The sequence below is a fragment of the Thrips palmi genome, unplaced genomic scaffold (assembly GCF_012932325.1).
Source record: "Thrips palmi isolate BJ-2018 unplaced genomic scaffold, TpBJ-2018v1 HiC_scaffold_18, whole genome shotgun sequence".
NCBI classification, from domain to species: domain Eukaryota; kingdom Metazoa; phylum Arthropoda; class Insecta; order Thysanoptera; family Thripidae; genus Thrips; species Thrips palmi.
In genome coordinates, this window is record NW_023144627.1 from 1,475,318 (window position 1) to 1,496,020 (window position 20,703).

The 20,703-nt window shown below is 44.4% G+C and overlaps 2 protein-coding genes across 2 annotated transcripts in view; one reads left to right on the forward strand and one right to left on the reverse strand.

Moving 5' to 3' along the window:
- The first annotated feature begins 3,209 nt into the window (after positions 1-3,209).
- On the forward strand, positions 3,210-7,590 carry LOC117645475 (zinc finger and SCAN domain-containing protein 22-like). The gene is made up of 3 exons (XM_034385711.1): positions 3,210-3,304; positions 3,371-3,463; positions 6,457-7,590. Exons 2-3 carry the CDS (start codon positions 3,439-3,441, stop codon positions 7,089-7,091), a joined length of 660 nt encoding a protein of 219 aa, XP_034241602.1. The 5' UTR covers positions 3,210-3,304; positions 3,371-3,438; the 3' UTR covers positions 7,092-7,590.
- Positions 7,591-7,808: 218 nt separating this feature from the next.
- LOC117645468 (NFX1-type zinc finger-containing protein 1-like) overlaps positions 7,809-20,703 on the reverse strand; it is a 102,206-nt gene continuing 89,311 nt past the window's right edge. The window contains exons 7-9 of the mRNA XM_034385703.1: positions 18,675-18,931; positions 10,966-11,181; positions 7,809-8,200 (exon numbers count right to left, since the gene is read on the reverse strand). Coding sequence (XP_034241594.1) covers positions 8,036-8,200; positions 10,966-11,181; positions 18,675-18,931 — 638 coding nt within the window. The 3' untranslated portion in view covers positions 7,809-8,035. The remainder of the gene's footprint in view (positions 8,201-10,965; positions 11,182-18,674; positions 18,932-20,703) is intronic.

Sequence of the window (20,703 nt, forward strand, 5' to 3'; positions counted from 1 at the left end):
GACTTGTGTGTGACTTATTATTTAATCTCAATTCTTGATTTAGCTGGATGTCAAAGGATATGTTTTAACTTCAATAATCCAAGACCCATGTTTGGTTCAGCTCTTTTCAATCACCGCCTTCTAGCTCTGCAGGTTTATTGTTTCTCATAGTACAGGGTTTCACATCAGGGTTGCCAACATCTTATGTTCCGGCACAGTACACACCCTGGATCATAGGCACTGAGCTCAACAGGACTCAAGGTGCGTAGAATGTAAACACCCTTTAAGGCCTCGGTAGGCATGGCCTCGGCCAAGGGCGGTGTTTGCATTCAACGCACCTAGAGTCCTGTTGAGCTCAGTGCCTATGATCCAGGGTGTGTACAATGCACGCACCTTTCCTTCGACCAATGGTGCTCACATGCTAAATTCTATCTGCAAAAGGTGCTCAATGGGGTATACGCCTTTGGCGTGTAGAATCAAGGCGCCTTAAGGCAGTTCCATTTCTGTGGCATACGCCTAAGGCGTATAGTTTCTAGACACCCTGGATTTGGAGTGTAGCGAAACACAAGAGGACCCACTCTGGGGAGAAGCCTTTCAAGTGTGACGTGTGCGGGAAGGCATTTTCTGTATCATTTAATTTGGTAAACCACAAGAGGATCCACTCTGGGGAGAAGCCGTACGAGTGTAAGGTGTGCAGAAAAAAGTTTTCGGACTCATCTGCTTTTTTAAAGCACAAGAGAATCCACAGTGGGGAGAAGCCTTACAAGTGTGACGTGTGTGGAAAGACATTTGCTGAGTCAGGTAATTTAGTGAGACACAAGAGGATCCACTCAAGGGTGAACCTGTAGGATTGTGTTGTGTGAGGTGTCCCTCGAGGTGACCGACGGCATCTGGACACTCACGCGTTTCAAACGGGTCTCCTCTTTTGAAATTCGTTAAAGGAACCGGGTGTGGAACTTTACTATGTAAACGTTATGTGCTCGTCACTGTCGACCTTTTTTTTGTATCAATTATTCCCGTACCGTAAAACTTAAGTGCCAGTATCAGCACTACGCACTGTTTACGTTTCAGTTTGTTTTGCTTACTGTTTACATAGATTACGTGGAATAAATTTTATTTTTATTTTTTGAAAGTGCGCAATTTGTCTCTCTGTGTCGAAACTTTGCCAAGTATAGATGTTGATTTTAGAAATGATAATCCAGTGACAATCGACGAGACAGCAGTAAGACTGATTACAAATCGCGTGTTGAGTGCCATATAGGTTATTGCACCCTATTCTATCCTCCCTTATCGAGTAAATTGAATACAAGGGTTTCTACCATTAATGGTTTGCCTTGCTTTTTTTCTCTAACTTTTGGTGATCGGACTTGCAGGAGCTGCCGCCCTACCTTATTTTTTTAGGGGTTCCCAAGAACCTTTATTGTCCGAGGTCCGTGGATTCCTTCCCCCCCCCCCTCTTCGATTTTCAAATAAACAACGCTAAACTATTTCAACCATGAAAAAAACGAAAATTCCAAATTTTTTCGAAAATTTATCGTGGAAATTTTCCGTAAACGCGAAAAACATAAATTTGCAACAATCGAAAACGAGAACCGTTCATGATACGAAAAAATGGTTCAAATAAAAAATGTGCCACTCCTCAAAACTAAACCTCCTGGCTCATCAAAGTAACAAGAAATCGTCTGTGTTCTGAGCAAATGGTTAAAACATGAAAAAACAATCTCCATGGCAACGGCATGATCCTATCGTGCCACCCGTCAAAATTTAAAGTCGCCGATAAAGAGAAATCAAAACGCCGTGAAATTCGAAAATGCCAATGCTAACGCATTGAACGGTGTCCCTACGTTGGAACATCTTTAAAGTCTGTCACTAATTAAAAGTTCGTAGCAGAAACGACGCACCAATTTAATTTTCGTGGGTTGGCACCGATTTGCTTGCCGTCTGCGCCCTTTCGAAAATCGCGAGGCTGAAAGAACGAGCAGGCGCCCATTGAAACTGCCCCTCCATTGTTGCTGAGGTTGCTCTCAAAGGCTGCGGTTGTCTTGTCATGTTTTCCTCGATTCTGTAGAACAGTTCTTACTCACAACGTAAAAACAGCACGATGGTTGGTTTGACAAACTTTATAAACTCGGGAAGGGTGATTTCGAAACGCCGCTGACTTTCGTTTAACGAACATGAGCACTGTAACTCGCGAAATGGAGTGAGACGGTCATAGTGTTAACTGAATCAGGTTTGACAGAACTCTTTTCCATTGCTTAGTTTGAATTTAGCGCATGCTCATTGAAACTGCCGCTCCATCGTTGCTGAGAGGAGCAAAAGTTTGGGCTTGGATTAAAGCTAGAGGCTTGAACTGTGACCATGTGCATTTATTTTAAAACATTAAGGTACAAATTATTTGCATTCTCCTTACAAAGTCGGACTTCTTTGAGCCGTTAGCAGGCGGTGACTTCGAATCAAAGCCCAAGTTTTTGCCTCTCTAGAGCTTAACAAGGCTGAAAATGAGCCCACAAAGCAGCCCTGCATTTAGAGCCTACCTCAGACCTCTACTCCGATTAGCACGCTTAAATTAAATACAATACCTGTTTAAATTCAGGCCAAACCACAATTTCTACACATTTGTTTATATCTCACTTTTAAACCAGTTATGAAAACGGGAACACCGTGCAATGCGATTAGCATTGGAATTTTTTTTTATTTTTTTTTTGCTTTTTACGAACGGGTTGTTGTAAGTGGAATGCTTTTCTCTTGTAATGTTTTCATCCTAAATGTATTACGAATAAATTTCCCGTAACACAACAGAAATGGCGCAAGCATAATGCAGAGGTGGTTTTCCTTCGTAATACGAACGTTTTTGTTGTATCTTCCAATGCAATTGCTGAAAAGTTTCAAATTATTCATTCAAAATTCTTGAAAAATAAAATCTGCCCCCCTTCACTTCTCCCTTTTGGCCAGTGGTTTTCAAATTGTGTGGCGCTGTTGCATGCCGGCCGCTGGGAACAGGTTCATTGGGAGCTGACTCTTTCATCGGATACTCCCTTCCTTATTTTTCTGTCCAGATCTGTAAGCCTAGAGCGTCGACTAAATTCCTCTATAATTAAGTCTGAACCCGGTACCTCACTTTGGAGTGTAGTTTAGTGTGTGGCGCTTTTGCATGCCGGGCGCTGGGAACAGGTTTATTGGGAGCTGACTGTCTTATCGGATACTAACTGCCGTATTTTCTGGCTAGATCTGAAAATCGAGAGCATCGACTTGCCGACGGAGAGTGCTGACTGCGACTGGAGCTCCGGACTGCAGCCGTCCCCGTGCGTGCAGTGCGCTGTGTGCGGTAAGGCCCTCGCCGCCCCCTCTGCGCCCTCGGCTGGTTCTGCCAATGACGGTGGTTCTCTTCCAGGCCCAGGCCATGGCGGTCCGTGCCCGCCGCTGGACGGAGTGTTCGACCAGCCTGACGAGGAGGGAAGCATGCCGGACTCCAAGGTCGCTGCAGGTGAGTCTTTTGCAAGGCTTCTTACGTGTTGCTTCGGCAGCCAACGCAACTCCCTTGAAATGATAGGGGGTGGTCCAACTCCACTCTATGGGTTCCCTTACGCACTGTGCGAAAAAAAAACAGTGAATCCCGTTAATTTTTTTGCCGGGATTTACTGTAGTTCAGAACACAGGGTTTACCGTGCCTGGCTACAGTAACTACTGTACCTGGTACAGGATATTCCGTACTCCACTCCTGTGGTACAGTAAATCCCGTACAAAGTACAGTAGATCCTGTTTAAAAAGTACAGTAAATCCTGTACTCTGAACTACAGTGACAGCTGTGCTAATCACTACAGGATTTACTGTGATTTTTTCCCACAGTGCGACACGCACACTGACTGTTTCCGTACTTTTATTGTTCTTAACCACGGCCCTATTAGTATTTACGTATGCTGTGTACAATTGTAAACGAATATTTGGAACAAAAATTCATATTGTGCTTCAGTATTGACGGAATTTTACATAATTTATGTTCCAATTTGAGCATAACTTATGTTTGTACTCACTGAGAATCCAAACGTTATGTGCGTCAATTGGTGCGATGCAAACGCATCGCATTGTTGCGATGCAAAAGCATCGCACATGAAGTGCAATACCTCCCCATTCTCATGCATTAGCATAGGGCATTTTCGGGACGCATCGCACGTAAGGTGCAATATGGCTATCGCATTGCACGTATGGTGCGATATCTCACCTGCATCGCACCATACACTGAAATTCAAATGGTGAGACATCTGACCGATTTTCGGTGATACAAAAAGTAAGACCGTTTTTCGGTCATACACAAATGTATGACCAAAAAAAGGTCAGACATCAGCGAGACTGGCTATTGTTTAGCTTGGGGATATATCAGCCTTTACCCGTGATAAGGTAAAAAATCAATTGTGGGTCACATTTTTGAAAATTCCAAATTAAGGCCTTTAATTTTGACCTGGTGACAAAAGTGCATGTGCGGCCTTTCACTATGGTCCTTGGACTAAGTTTTGCAGCATAGTAGCCCCGTCTATCATCCTTATTTACTAAGCTGTGGCTGTTTTAAAAATAGTCTGTTTTGGCCTACAATTGATTTTTGGAACCAGTTGTGGGTCAGCATTGTAGAAAGCTCAAATGTGGATATGATTTGCTTGGATGCGAAAGGAATTCACTTTTGAATTTATTTTTCGGAATCGTGAAAACTGCAGGATCTGTAGCACAATGAATCAATTGTGGGTCATATCAAATGTGGGCCATTTCGTCTTTTTGCTTGTAAATTGGCCACTTTTGCAAGATATTTTCCTATTTTCATCAATAAAAGGTCCCTGGTTCTCAATAAACCAAGCAGGCACGTTTTTCACTCAAAGAGGAAAAATACATAAACAGGCTTATTACACTGTGAGACAGATGTGAGTTAAACGTCCTGGATTAGAGACGAAACTTTTATAGTGCATATTCTAGGGCCGCCGGTGTGGTAGACAATCCAACACCACACCCTGTCATCGTGAAGTATTGCTACAGTTTATAGTCTATTTCAGTCAGAATATTTAGTCTGTAGGGATTGATTTGACTCGGACCCGGACTGGCCTCGGGTGCCTAGCCTGCAGTTAGAGAGTGGTCCCCTTCCGGGCGCTAGGTAAGCCCCGCAATGCCACCCCCTCCTCAACAAAAAAAAGCCTTATGGCGGACTGGAAGTAAGAGCTAGCGTTGTCATCCGGGGCTGTAGCCTAACCTTAACAACCTTCGTATCGTAGTACTAAATGTGACAGAGCAGAAAAATGGAATTTACTGTGATACGATATATCAGTCATTCAGAAGCGTAGAAAACAAAAATATAAAAAAACTACCGTAAAATTCGTCTAAAATAATGGGTCGGACATGGTAGCGAACGCTACTTTGCCATCACCCGCGCACCATGGCATCGAATGATTTCGGCTGTACTATGGTAAATTTATGTTCCCTGACCTATTATGAACCTAAATCAGCAAGGGCGTCTCGTTTTACCTCGTAATGGCTTCACGGTGGCAAATTGAAAAACACACGATTTTTCGCCTCGTTGGATGGGCGCTTTTTTCACGACTTTTTGAAGGGCCTTCCTTTGAAGCCTGATAGGAGCCGTTACAGTCGTCGCTCGGACATACACGCTATTTTGGAAGACAAAGAAAGGTTGGAGGAAGGTCTACCGCGAAATTCAAATCGATTCAATCTCCGTCGGGTCTGCGGTGACCCGTCGAAAAAAAATGACCCACAATTGATTCGTGACCCACAATTGATTTTTTACCTTACACTATAAAGTATGACCGTTTTTCGGTCATACATCAAAGTATGACCTTTTTTCGGTCTTTCATTTCAGTATGACCCTTTTTCGGTCTTACATTTCAGTAAGACCGTTTAAGGGGTCAGAAGTCTGACCTTTCTATTTTCAGTGTACGTGCTATACTCATATCGTTTGAAATCGCAGTGCAAATATGGCCATACACACTAAATGTTTATGTAGAATTTTGTACGTGCCACTTGCACGATGTTGTGCATGCGGGGAATTTGCATGATATTATGCGTGAAAATGCATAAATTTATGCAAATTCAGGCACAATTTTGTGCACGACGGCACAAAAGTTTAAAATTATGCATCACCACGTACAAAATTGTACACAAACCTTTAGTGTGTAGTTACGGTTAAAAAGGCTAATTAAGTGTGTTAGACTTGGCGCTGTCCTGCAACCCTGACGCAAGTTGAAATGCGTTCTCTTGGGTGGTCGACCTGGCAGGGCGGCCTGCCTGAAATACACTTGACTGTCAAATTCATAGGCACCAGAAAATGGTACAGGCGAAGAACTTTGTGAAAAATGTCATTTAAACGTAGCTTCTCCCTTAAGGGCCAGCAACAAATTCCTGCCACCGCAACGTCTTCGAAAAGTTATCGCAAGGAAAGCCTGGAAAGTCGTGGTCCGTCTTACCATGGCCGTCCCTTGGTTGCAGGCGTCGGCGCGGAGCAGGCCCAGCAGCTGCTCGTAGGCGAGGCCTTCTCCCTCGCAGTGCCGGCTGGCGACGCGGTCCAGGACGAGCAGGCCTCGAGCAAGGAGACGGGCAGGAAGGCGCGCCGCGGATTCAACTGTGGGGAGTGCGGCCAACGTTTCCGCACTGAGAGCGGATTGCGGGACCACCTTGCAAGTCACACTGAGGGCGGACCTCACTCGTGCAGGGTGTGTGGCAGGGAGTTCTCCAAGAAGAGCAACTTTGTGAGGCACTCGAGGATCCACACCGGGGAGAAGCCTTACAAGTGTGACGTCTGCGGGAAGGCATTTTCTAATTCATCTCATGTAGTGAAACACAAGAGGATCCACACCGGGGAGAAGCCTTACAAGTGTGACGTCTGCGGGAAGGCATTCTCTGATTCATCTTATTTCGTGAAACACAAGAGGATCCACACTGGGGAGAAGCCTTACAAGTGTATCGTCTGCCGGAAGGCATTTTCTGATTCATCTGACTTAGTGAAACACAAGAGGATCCACACCGGGGAGCAGCCTTACAAGTGCGACGTCTGCGGTAAGGCATTCTCTCGGCCAGATACTTTGTTGCGACACAAGAGGATTCACTCTGGGGAGAAGCCGTAGGAATGTGTTGTGAGAGGAAAGCCCTTGTCCTCGTCACGTAATTCGAAATCTTTCGAGGTGACCGACGGCATGTGGACACTCACGAGTGTGAAACGGGCCCCCTGTTTTCAATTTTGATTATAGCACTGAGTGTGGAACTTTGCTGTGTCAAGCTGATGTTCTCGTCGCTGTAGATCATGTTCTTACTTCAAGTACATCTGTACCGTATGTCTAGAAAGTATCAGTATTACTTTTTTTTCTTCGAGTTAACTTCATTTTCCCTTTGGATTTCTTAAATGAAAGATTATTTTTGTTAATTTCCCTTCGTGTAAGAGCGCCGTTTGTGTCTCGTCGCGCCATTCGTTGTGTTCGTCTTTTTTTCGGAAGTGATAAACCAATATTATATCCGAATAAACAGTGAGACTGATTAAAAATGACGTTTTTTGTACCATTTCATAGTGACGTTTTGTTGTTGTTTTTCTGCGAGAAATATATTGATCTGTTCAGTATTGAATGGACCATACCCGAAAAGACTGTTTCTACTGTCAGTGTTTGCCTATTTCCCCTGCTTTGTTTTCTTGTAAGTTGTGCCGTATGAACGTAAACCCCTATTTTAATGCTTTACGAGTTGGTCAATATAAAATTGCATATTTATGAGCACTTTAAGATCAATTGCGTCGCACTAGAAGCCTAGAGGAAAAATGCAGGAGCAAGACATGGGGCTTTAAGAGACACACATACTTAAAATTAAAGTTTACTTCACTATTTATAAAATTAAAGTTTACTACAGTCATGAGTTAAAATTAAAGCTTACTTCACTTGTGTAAACGTCAGACATGATTAAAGTAGACTAGGAATTACCATCAAACAAATTTGAACACAATGCGAACGCACTGACGCTCGCCGACAATACTGAGCTTCAGGCACAGCCAAGCTGCACTCTGCAGAAGAAGCAGAGAATGCGTCTACGATGGATCTTCCAATATTCTGGCCATGCAGTCCCTGGGGCACTTGTTGCAGCGTCGCTCCGTTCCCGTCTTGGGGTAGGTGTGCCCCTTGCCGCAGAAGTACCAGCTTCCCTGCGCGGCGGATCTTGGGAGTTCAACCTCCTCCCACCACTGAGCGCCCAGCTGGAATGAAGGAAACACTGTAATTGTCTTGCGGTGAAAGGGCACCACCATGGTGAACTTTTTCTCCATAATACAAACGAAATACGTCAAAATATCTATAAAGTACACAGTAAATACTCTACGAAGAATCGCTTCGTAATATACGAAGAAAATGAAGGCATTGTAAAATCTACGAAGAAATGCTTCGTATTATGAAGCAAAATCCTTTGCAATACTTCATAATACGAAGTAATTCTACAATGCCTTCATTTTATTCGTAGTTATAAAGCAAATGCTTCGTAGACTTTTCATTGTGTACAGTGAACTCTCAATAGTATGTCACAAAGACAGCTCATCATTTTCTCGATAGATCTCACACTAGATCATTGTCACCATAATATAGAGATTCTTCACTGTACAACTTTAAGAGTGAAGAGGATTAAAAGTTTAAAGTTTCTTGGGTTCAGAATTGTCAGCCCAACGCGTTTAAAATCTTTTATGTATCATTAAAACGATGATAGTGGTCGACTGACCAAACCTTAGGTTATTCCTACTGTCGGCTCTTACTTCCTTTCAACATGAGTAAGATGTTCCATTTCTTAGGGGGGGGGGGCGGTGAAACTTTCGAGTAGGCTTTAAAATAATCCCAGAAAGTTTAAACTTGGATTAATTATTACGTTCATTATGGTGAGTTCCTAAAACAAAATTCAATCCAAAATGTTGAACGGTCTCTGAGAAAAGTGGCTTTTCAGTGTTTTTTGGAGTGTTCGGGAAAAATCTTCGTGCGTCTTTCATTGGAACGGAAAGTCTTGAAAATAGAAGAGATTTTAGTGACGGAATTTTCAATTTCAACTTTCGTCCTGAGATATGAATTTTCAAATTTTAACATTAAAAAAAAGTGAAGTTTTTGCCTTTTTTACAAACTTTTAGGTGTTTGTAAAAAATAATAGGGCTGATATCAAGATTCCGTTACTAAAATTTGTTGACAAGTCATCAATGAATAGAGTCCATGCAAGACGACTCATGTAGGTGTCAACCAGGAATGTAGAAAGTCTTTCTACGACAAATTTTTTTGTCGACTGAGCAAAGCTGTAAAGTTGAGCGTATAAGCCAACGACAACTGATCTCAATGTTAATTCTTTCCAAATGATGAAGGAACTACCCATAAAGTTTAAAGATGTTCAACCTGTTGAAACTGAAACCTTTTGAGCACATTTTTATCTATAAACTTTAAAAATACTATTTTTGGCAGTTTTGGCCATTTTTTCACCAGGGTCCCCCCTTATGAAATGAATTTAAAATAATTGATGATAAGAATTTTTTTTAAAACCAAGCAAGAAGTGGTCAATCGAAAAATAACTATATTCTATGGATGAAAACATTGAAATAAAAGAAAGCTTGGGCGGGGCGGGGAAAAACTGGACAGGGGAACTGGACTCCCCACATTTTACTTCAAATGCCGTATGTACTGGCCTGACAACTGTCGTGTAATGAACCGCTGATGCCACGGAACAACTTTTGATAGTTGTTATTCCTGTGCCTACTGTATTGAAGTAAAATATGGGGTGTCCAGTTCTTCCCCGCCCTATATTCTATATATTAGGATTTTATTTGACTTAAGCCGGTATGCACTCGATGCCAAACATTTTGCTGTGAATAAATACACTAAATTGAACAAAAAATCTTATGTTCACTGAGGAAATGTTTTAATTCTTTCAGAAGTAGCTTTGCACCTTCGCAATTAGTTTCTTACAGAACACAAGTATGAGAATGGCACTTGCGACTGCCCCACTTTTCGCTTTGAAGCGTAGCCCGATTTTGAGCACACTCACTGTAAATCCAAAGGCAATACTTTTAGTACCTTTTTTGGCGATACAATTGAGTATCGCCAATAAACGGCCTTACGGAAAAGTATTGCCTTCAAAACGGCGATACACGAAAGTATCGCCAAAATTTGGCGATACTTTGGAGTATTGCCACGATTTGGCAATAAACGTCGAACAAATCAAGGGGAGAAGACCTTGGTTAAGTGCCGTGGTTTTGGCAATATCCAAAAGTATTCCCAAAAATTTTGGCGATACTTTTTTGTACCGCCGTTCTGAAGGCAATACTTTTCCGTACGGCCGTTTATTGGCGATACTCAATTGTATCGCCAAAAATGGACTTTAGTATCGCCGTTGCTTTTGCAGTGCTGTCCTTCGAAGTGTGGTACAGCCTACAGGTAATGTGTGGTAGGCGCAAAACTGTGGTTACCCCAATTTACCACACGTGGAAATGCGGTCAATACCCCTAAAAATCAGTGGTCAGCAGAGTACCCCATAAAATTCATGGTGAATACCACCGCAAAAAATGTGGTCAGTCCTCCATACCTCATCAAAGGGTGGTCTTGACCACGCAATACATGGGTAACGGCTAAATTATAGGCTTTTAGGCTCTTGCTTGACAGAGCCGCTTGTTGAGCGTCCAACCTTAAACCTTAATCACCACTTATTTGAAGGGGTGTAATTTTTACCACATTTGTACGTGTGGTAGAATGCGGTAACCACACTTTGGTCTCACCACAGCCAAATGTGGTAACTTCACCCCACATTCGATTTCAGTGCAAAAAGAGAAAAAAGCCTGCACCAAATTTTCCTACAATTTTTCATTGCATTTTTTTATGCTCATAAATGAAACATTGGAATACTTCATTGCAACACAGAGACTGAGGGTGTTGCAGTCTGACTGACAGTGGGTCCGATTCTGTCGTCAATTTCGTTCTCGTGATTGGACGATCAAAATATTACCTGGACGCTCGCGGCCAACCGCTCGATGGTCCTATCAACGGCGTCGTCCAGAGTCTTGCGCGGGTAGGGTCCCGTGCCTCGGACAATGCAGGACACCTTCGAGTACTCGTCGTCGGAATGCAGGTCGTCGGTGCCATCCTGAGCAGCCTGCTCCTCCACCATGCAGAGTTGCTGCAGCCGTTGTATCCGCAGCAGCTCAGTGTTCAAATCCAGAACCTGTAACGAAGCGAGAACAGTCGTGCACACTAAATGTTTCCGTGCATTTTGATGCGTGGTGATGCATGACCTTAAACCTGTTAAAAGTTTTGCTTGTGCCAAACTTGTGCTCAAATTTGCGTAAAATTGTGCATTTGTGCGCATAATATAATGCAAATCGACCCGTCCTGATAGGATAATCCTCACTGCCAGGGTAGATCCAAGACAATCCTAACTGTCAGAACAGATCCAAGACAATCCTAACTTTTCGTGCCGATGCAGAACTATCCTCACTGCATACATCACGTGAAAAAGCGGTGTTTTCTCAAAGTCCGTGACGCCAACACACTTCATAAAATTACTAGCTGAAGGGCTTGTTACAAAAATTCATCCTTATATGTAAATAAGTGGACATTGTATTTCAGTTGTATCGAGATGCTCTGATTTGCAGTGAAGATACTTCACTGACACTTTTAGGTACCTCTGCAGTTAAAATAGTTCTAAATCTGCACTGACAGTTAGGATTGTCTTGGACCAGCTTCTGGCTGTTAGAATTGTCTTAGATCTGCTCCGAAAGTTAGGATCATTAGGATCAAGAACCTATATAGCCCCAATCCGACTGACTCACTGACTGACTCACTCACTCACTCACTCATAGAAATGTTTGGGGTCAAGGAGTGGTCGTAGAGACATGCGGTTTTTTCCATTCGATTCCAAATTTTATAGGAAAATTGGGAAAAATCCCAAAAGTTGAAAATTCCTAACCGTTTCCGAGCAAACTTACTTAATCTTCAAAAAAGCGGACCAAATTCCTCACAGTTTCCGAGCAAACCCACTCAATCATCGAAAAAGGGGACCGACCGACTAAAAATTTTTATTCGCCCCATCGGTAGGTCTGGTCGAGACATTTCCGAAACTGTGCCGCAATCGGGTCCCCGTCACCGGCAACATCCTCAAAACGATTAAATAGGCCTAAATTTCAACAAAACCCACTCAATCTTCAAAAAAGGGGACCGACCGACTGAAATTTTTTATTCGCCTTATCGGTAGGTCTGGTCGAGACATTTCCGAAACTGTGCCGCAATCGGGTCCCCGTCACCGGCAACATCCTCAAAACGATTAATTAGGCCTAAATTTCAACAAAACCCACTCAATCTTCAAAAAAGGGGACCGACCGACTAAAAATTTTTATTCGCCCTATCGGTAGGTCTGGTCGAGACATTTCCGAAACTGTGCCGCAATCGGGTCCCCGTCACCGGCAACATCCTCAAAACGATTAAATAGGCCTAAATTTCAACAAAACCCACTCAATCTTCAAAAAAGGGGACCGACCGACTGAAATTTTTTATTCGCCTTATCGGTAGGTCTGGTCGAGACATTTCCGAAACTGTGCCGCAATCGGGTCCCCGTCACCGGCAACATCCTCAAAACGATTAATTAGGCCTAAATTTCAACAAAACCCACTCAATCTTCAAAAAAGGGGACCGACCGACTAAAAATTTTTATTCGCCCTATCGGTAGGTCTGGTCGAGACATTTCCGAAACTGTGCCGCAATCGGGTCCCCGTCACCGGCAACATCCTCAAAATCAATCATCAATTGTCAAAAGAACCTATAAAGCCCCAAACCGACTGACTGACTCACTGACTCACTCACTCATAGAAATGTTTGGGGTCAAAGAGTGGTCGTAGAGACTTGCGGTTTTTTCCATTCAATACCAAAAATACCAAAAGTTCAAAATTCCTCACCGTTTCCAAGCAAACCTACTTTATCTTCAAAAAAGGGGACCAAATTCCTCACCGTTTCCGAGCAAACGCACTCAATCTTCGAAAAAGGGGACCGACCGACTGAAAATTTTTATTCGCCCTATCGCTAGGTCTGGTCGAGACATTTCCAAAACTGTGCCGCAATCTGATCCCCGTCACCGGCAACATCCTACAAACGTTATAAAAATAGGCCTAAATTCAACAAAATCCACGCAATCTTTAAAAAAGGGGACCGACCGACAGAAAATTTTTATTCGCCCTATCGGTAGGTCTGGTCGAGACATTTCCGAAACTGTGCCGCAATCGGGTCGCCGTCACCGGCAACATACTCAAAATCAATCATCAATTATCATCAAGAACCTACATAGCCGCAAAATCCGACTGACTGACTCCCTCACTTATCAAGAACTGAATGACTGACTGCAACTCACTCACTGACTCACTCATAGAAATGTTTGGGGTTTAGGAGTGGTCGTAGAGACTTGCGGCTTTTTCCATTCACCTTTATTCTTGTCAAAGCAGTCTTCAATATTTTCCGGACCTTGTATGCACCCATTGACTGCCACAGTAGCCAATGCAATACAAGCTATGGGCAGTAAAAGTAGCTTAATTATATGGTCAAAAGCTGTTAAATAGACCTTGCAAAGAAGCAGCACATTTACTTCCTTAGAAAATTTGCCTTTGGTCACCACGGACTTACTGAAAATACTTCGGCACGCGCCCCACACATGCGGGGGTATGGGGGCGGAGCCCCCAGCGAGCAGCGCGAGTTATTCTTTAAGGACGCGTCGAGATTCCACGCATGCACAAAATCGTGCAAGCTACACATACAAAATTATGCACAAGCATTTGGTGCGTGCAGTTGAGTGAAAATGGAGCATTCATAATCGAGGGGGCAATCACTCGCAGAAAAGTTGAGTGACACTGTCCATGAAAGCACACGCCAAAATAGCAAGGATCCTTAACTTATTTTAACATTTAAGGGGACGTTCTACTGAAATTCTTACTTTCTTCGAATTGAGTCCCAGTATCAATATTCATTGTAAATTTAAAGTATTTCATTGTAAATAGTAAAATGTGAAGTTTGAAGAGCAATAACTGGCCCCAAATCCAGTCGAAGATGAATTTTCTGCTTTTTCCAGTTGTAACTTGAAAAATTCTCCTATGCAAAGTATTTTAGTGTAAACTGATGTTCTGGGCATTTTTCACTTATTTGGTTCATACTAGGGGCCGTCGATATGCACGCTTTTTCGCTTTTGGCTTCCCGACAACTCTTAAAAGATCGGAAATTTTGCGCTGATTCCAGAAATGACCTCGGTTTTTCGATTGGACATAATCTTGATCACCCTACCAGCCGTTTTATGAAAAAACAGCGGTTTTTTCGCAGTGAATTGATTGTGGTACCCCCAAATGGCGATCGGCAGTGCGGGGATGGGGTTTGGCGGCTGGATGGTCTTCCCTGGACCCAAATGCAACAGTTTGACACATGAGGGGGTGTGCGACCGCACCCATGTGGTCCTCAGACCTCAATTTTAGCTATTTTTTCATGAAAAATCGCGAAAAAAATACGTTTTTTTCGCAGATGGCCGACGATTGTGACACCCTACTGACACGGTGACTTGTCTGTTGTTTGTAAAAAGTTGCCCTAGGGCTAAGGGAACACAGCGCAGCGCCTGGATGGAGGCCGGGAAGCGCTGGGGAGGGAGGGAGGGGGGTGCGGCGCTCTCACTCAAATTCGCCCAAAACGCCCAAAAACGAACGGCGCGTGGCGCGCTCGTCGCTGGGCCAGGGGGTGAAGGGGTGAGGCACCCTGTGGCTGCCAGCTCGGTCGGCTTTGCTCCGGCTGGCCAGCTGGTGCCGGTGTTACCGGTACATTATCTCCCCCTGGAGCTTTGTACCTACCTACATTACCTACAGCTTTGAACATTATGCCTAGGCATGGTGTAACCCCCGAAATGCCTAGGCACAATCTGATCCCCCCCTCCCCCCTTGCTGGTAGGGGGTGATACAATATGCCTAGGCATGTAGTACGGGAGAGTGAGGCGATTCGTAACAAATGCGTTTATTAATTTAAGTAGAGGGAGCAGAGTAATATCTTAGTATGGCCCCTCTTTCGCTTCAAGTAGAGGGTCCTTGAACAATCGAAGCGGATGTGATCGGTGCTCAGGTATTGTTCTGGAGGGAGTCTGAAATGTAGGGTGCACCGAAAAAATGCAAATCTTAGATTTTGAGTTGCAGGAAGTTTCTGTCTGAGGCCCCCCAGGTATGAATCACCATCGAAGTACCGTTAGGGCCTCGAAGCGTGACCCTTTTACAATGTAACCACGTGGCACAAGTTGCCTTCTTAACTTCATCGAGTGGTGGTTACGTAGGTACTTCTTGCGTAACAGGCATTTGGGGTGATTCGCTGCAGACTCGTAGGAAAATAAGAATTTAGGTAGTTCACGCAATTAAATTCCTATCAGCCTATCAGCCTGACTGCCTATCAGTTAATGCTGAGGCGGGTCAACGGCAGCTTGTAATGTAAGGGAGGGTGGGGCACCATGACCACTTTTTTTTTGTGCCTCCCTCTACTCCACCGTGTGGTTCGAACAGTTAAGTTTCTAGCATGAGGGGATTCTTTGGACCTCCAAGGACCTCTTCCAACCATTGGAACTTGTCTGCAATGCACGGCAGGCTCACAGAACACTTTGGAAAATAAAACGCAAAGTGGTCATGGTGCCCCACCTATGGGGCACCATGACCACCCCGTGGGGCACCATGACCATAGTAATTTTTTGGCCCAAAAAGTGTACTTTCTACCAGTATTCTCATTGAAATTGTTTATATCGCTGTCATTACCATCAGGCCAGTCAACTAAACTAAAAAACACTGTAAAAACCTTCGAAGTATCAAACGTTCTAAGATGCCTTGAAATGGACGGTTTAAAACAGTTAACGCTCTAAGGCTTTCAAATTTCACATCCAAAGCTATGACATGTGTTAACATTTTATGTTTGTCTTGCTAAGACGAGTCCAAATTCGTATGCAGATTTCAATTTGGTAAATTTTAAGAAAATTATCGCGGTTACTACACTGCAAACAAGTGAATTAAATGCTGTTTCTCATAATGCCAGAGCCATCTTGGTGCAAAGTAGCCACGGATCGCCTTCGCGGCCAACTTTTGCGGTTTGGAGCTCATTTAGTGCAAGAGAAACCACCATTTCAAGTCTCAGTTTCAGAACCATTCTTAATCATCTTGGTGATTCACAAATTATCACAAATTTGTGATAAAACTATCTATTCTGCAGCAATTATTCAACCTTTTTACATTTTCAGAAGCAAAAAGCAAATTTTCGACGAAAATAAATCATTATCAGGCCAAAATATGAGAAAAAACACTCAAATATGTGTGGTCATGGTGCCCCACTAAAAAGTGGTCATGGTGCCCCACAGTGCAGTTTACGACTCTAAGGCTCCCCGAGCAAGCAAACAACTACTTAGAATTAAATGTGATGTTGGATATTTTGCCGAAGAGCCGACATTTTGAGAAAAACCTAAGACATCGAACCTATCTTCTCAAATGTGAGAGTGAGAAAAAATATCCCAGATTTGAAAAACGCCCAATTTAGCCAAAACGCTGTAACAAAAATTTTGGCGAGGTGCTATGGTCGTACCCTTGAAGCTAGAAGGTAGGGCTCTGGCTGAAAATAGTTAGAATTCTATTCTCTCGAAAGTCCGGTCGACCGGTTGCCGTCGGCAAAGTAGTTCCCGAGAGCGAGGGGGGTGGTCATGGTGCCCCAGTGGTCATGGTGCCCCACCCTCCCTTACATTTTGAAGCGTCTATAGGACACCCGAAGAACAACTGCTAGAGGAGATAACATCCCCGACGATGTTCTATTTAATGTGTAGGATGTTATGAAAAGCCCCATGGCTCTTCACCCTATGCTGGGGCGATTCGTAACAGCATACAGGAGTTGGGAAAGCGTCTTAGATTTCAAAGATTATGGATTCCAGATTGATCCAATGGAGAGGTATAGTTTAAATAAAGGGCCAGACTGCTCACCTGGCACAAGTTTGACACCGATATAGAATATTCTTTATTTGTATAGCGAATGCCGAAATCTGTTACAAATCGCCCTTCTCTCCCCTAGCCTCCCCCTCCAAGGTGGTGGGTACAACATGATGCCTAGGCTCAATGCGGGCGTGCGGGTAACAACATGCCAAGGCACGTTTTTCCCGCGGGGGGCGGGAGGGAGAGGATACACCATGCCTAGGCATAATGTTCAAAGCTGTAGGTAATGTAGGTAGGTACAAAGCTCCAGGGGGAGATAATGTACCGGTAACACCGGCACCAGCTGGCCAGCCGGAGCAAAGCCGACCGAGCTGGCAGCCACAGGGTGCCTCACCCCTTCACCCCCTGGCCCAGCGACGAGCGCGCCACGCGCCGTTCGTTTTTGGGCGTTTTGGGCGAATTTGAGTGAGAGCGCCGCACCCCCTCCCTCCCTCCCCAGCGCTTCCCGGCCTCCATCCAGGCGCTGCGCTGTGTTCCCTTAGCCCTAGGGCAACTTTTTACAAACAACAGACAAGTCACCGTGTCAGTAGGGTGTCACAATCGTCGGCCATCTGCGAAAAAAACGTATTTTTTTCGCGATTTTTCATGAAAAAATAGCTAAAATTGAGGTCTGAGGACCACATGGGTGCGGTCGCACACCCCCTCATGTGTCAAACTGTTGCATTTGGGTCCAGGGAAGACCATCCAGCCGCCAAACCCCATCCCCGCACTGCCGATCGCCATTTGGGGGTACCACAATCAATTCACTGCGAAAAAACCGCTGTTTTTTCATAAAACGGCTGGTAGGGTGATCAAGATTATGTCCAATCGAAAAACCGAGGTCATTTCTGGAATCAGCGCAAAATTTCCGATCTTTTAAGAGTTGTCGGGAAGCCAAAAGCGAAAAAGCGTGCATATCGACGGCCCCTAGTTCATACTTGATAAACCGTGGCATTAGTAAGATACTGGGACCATAACAAAATCATAAGCTGTGTTTTTAAGACAGCATGTCAATAAAATTTCAAGAAAATGGTAAAAATCCTGATATTTTTGTGTCTTTTTTTCTGAAAAGCAACGCCAAAATTAATTTGTTGGGTCCCATGTCTTGGTGATGCCACGCTTAATTGCATATGAGCCAATGAAGTGAAAAATGGCCACAACATCAGTTTACGTTGAAATACTTTGAGTAGGAGAATTTCTAACGATATTGCTAATATAGGCTGAAAAAACCTCTTCGACTTGATTTGGAGGGAGGTAATGGGCTCTACATTTCACGTCTGACTATTTACCATGCATTACTATGCATCTGCAACAAATGTTTACACTGGGGCTCACTGGGGCTCAATTTGAAAAATGCAATATTTTCAGTAGAACCTCCCCTTAAAAGGGCATCAAAATTTAGCTGAGGCAAATTCCAATTCACGCCCTTGAGGGATGAGAGTGTAGAGATCTCTACAACTGGTTGCACAGTGCACCCGCTCGTCGATAAGGCGCGAACTGCTTATCCAAGCGTGGGACAGGCATGCAAACTGTCCCACGTTTGTAAGCGTGGGACAAAGTGTTCCACGTTTGGAAGCGGGGGGACAAAATGTTCCACGTTTGAAAGCGTGGAACAAACTGTTCCAAGTTTGTAAGCGTGGGACAAAATGTTCCACGTTCGCAAGCGTGGGTCCCACACTGGGATTTGCAGTGCGGCTGGCACGGACTGGCGCTGTACCTCTTGAGCGCTGAGGACGCTGCGTGGCCGCGCGGCGAGCACGGCCGCCAGAGCATCGACTTGGCGCGCCACCTCTCGTCTGAGGCTGGACCCTCTCCGGGCCACGGAACGCAGACAACCGTTCAGCATGAAGAGGACCTTGGCGTAGGTGCAGAGCCCGCGCATCGTCCTGGCCGACGCGTCGGATGGACCGCCCTGCTGCGCCACTTCCATGGTTTCGCACAGGGTCGTCATCAACCGATGTGTGCTGGGGGAATCTGAGGGCAAACGATTGGACTTTTAGTCATTCCGAGGCGCACTGCCGTCTCACACTTGTAGGTGTGGAACATTTTGTCTCACGCTTACAAGTGTGAGACACAGCTTGTGCCACACTTGCTGAATATGCTAGCCCTGTGGTTCAATGTCACGGTTCCCACGCCTGAAAGAGTAGGACAAACCACGAAAACTTACACAATTATCTAAACATATTACCCGAAATAATACCTATAATACTCTATAACACTTATAATATATAATACTTCGTACACGGTTCAGGACAGTCAGCACCATGAGACTAGGGGTAATGGACTTGCAACGGAGCTGGCCGGAATCTCTGCTTTGCTAATTGTAGTTCACTATTTCTCCGACTAAATATGGGAGTTTTGAGATGGCTCGGGCATTTTTGGAAAGAAGACATCTTAAAGTATGCCCTAAATTCAAAAAAGTTTCAATTTTCCCACCAGGGCTCGAACAGGAACAGCTTAACCGTTGCGCTACTCAAATGCGCAGGGCGACGGCCATGGTGCCAGGGGCGACGCAGGGGGGGCGCCTCTTCAACTTGCGACAGAAGCTTCCCGATGCCGCAAAAGTGATGGGACATAGTTTGTCTTCGACATATATCAAGGTGCACCACTTGTCCCATCACTTTTGCGGCATCCGGAAGCTTCTAGCGCAAGTTAAAGAGGCGCCCCCCCTGCGTCGCCCCTGGCACCATGGCCGTCGCCCTGCGCATTTGAGTAGCGCAACGGTTAAGCTGTTCCTGTTCGAGCCCTGGTGGGAAAATTGAAACTTTTTTGAATTTCGGGCATACTTTAAGATGTGTTCTTTCCGAAAATGCCCGAGCCATCTCAAAAATCGCATATTTAGTCGGAGGAATAGTGAACTACAATTAGCAAGGCAGAGATTCCGGCCAGCTCCGTTGCGAGTCCATTACCCCTAGTCTCATGTCAGCACCCCCTTGACCAAAGATGAAAATTATTATCCTTTTCTTTGGACAGAATTGGTAGGCAGTAAAACTAAGTCGAGCTTCCAAACTCCGCAAAACATTGCTGCGCTGACTTGTGATCCGGATTCGTACATGGTAGTCACACAAATTCAGAACAGTGAAAGTGAGAAACTCAACCTGCAAATCGACGTTCTAAATTCTCTGCGTTCCAGTCGACTTACCTGCTGCTGTACAGGCATTCAGAAGTTTCGTGCGCTTGTCAGCGTCTGCAACAACAAGAAAAGTCATGTTTACTTACTTTCTAGTCCCACAGGGTACATTGCACAAACAAGCAGTTTTAGATGTGAGAAACATCACTTTACTGCATGTCCTCATGTGGTTGAAAAGCCTATATTTAAACCTAAACAAATTTCAGTCAGAAACTGCATTTACAACAAAAATAACAGGAAAAGGGGCGATACAAATCGGAGACTTTGCCTGCCTTGTACACAGTTAAAATAATTACGAAGACTAGTTTGTGTTTGACACCGACCCGAGCTCCGTAATATTTTCACTTTTAATTTACGTCTCTTCAGCTTCTAGACACGGTACAGAAACGGTTCCTGGTTTTCCCATGAAGGCTGTGGTACAGACATAGGCGATTTCCTGGGAGTTCCTGGGAAAGCCAGGAACCGTTTTAACCGTGCGACTCCTGGTGGTAAAAGTTACCTACAAAGCGTGCATTAGAGTGAAACGATTTTTTTAAGCGATCCTCGGGACACTTGTTTGCGTATACGTACACTACAAGTGTTTTAAACTTTGAGAAAACTACGTACCTGATTCCCA

What these genes read in the sequence shown, in the direction of transcription:
- LOC117645475 (XM_034385711.1), top strand. Translation starts at nt 3,439, where the DNA reads ATGCCGGACTCCAAGGTCGCTGCAG. An exon ending in GGACTCCAAGGTCGCTGCAG is followed by an intron (nt 3,464 to 6,456) that starts GTGAGTCTTTTG and finishes CCTTGGTTGCAG; the next exon opens with GCGTCGGCGCGGAGCAGGCC.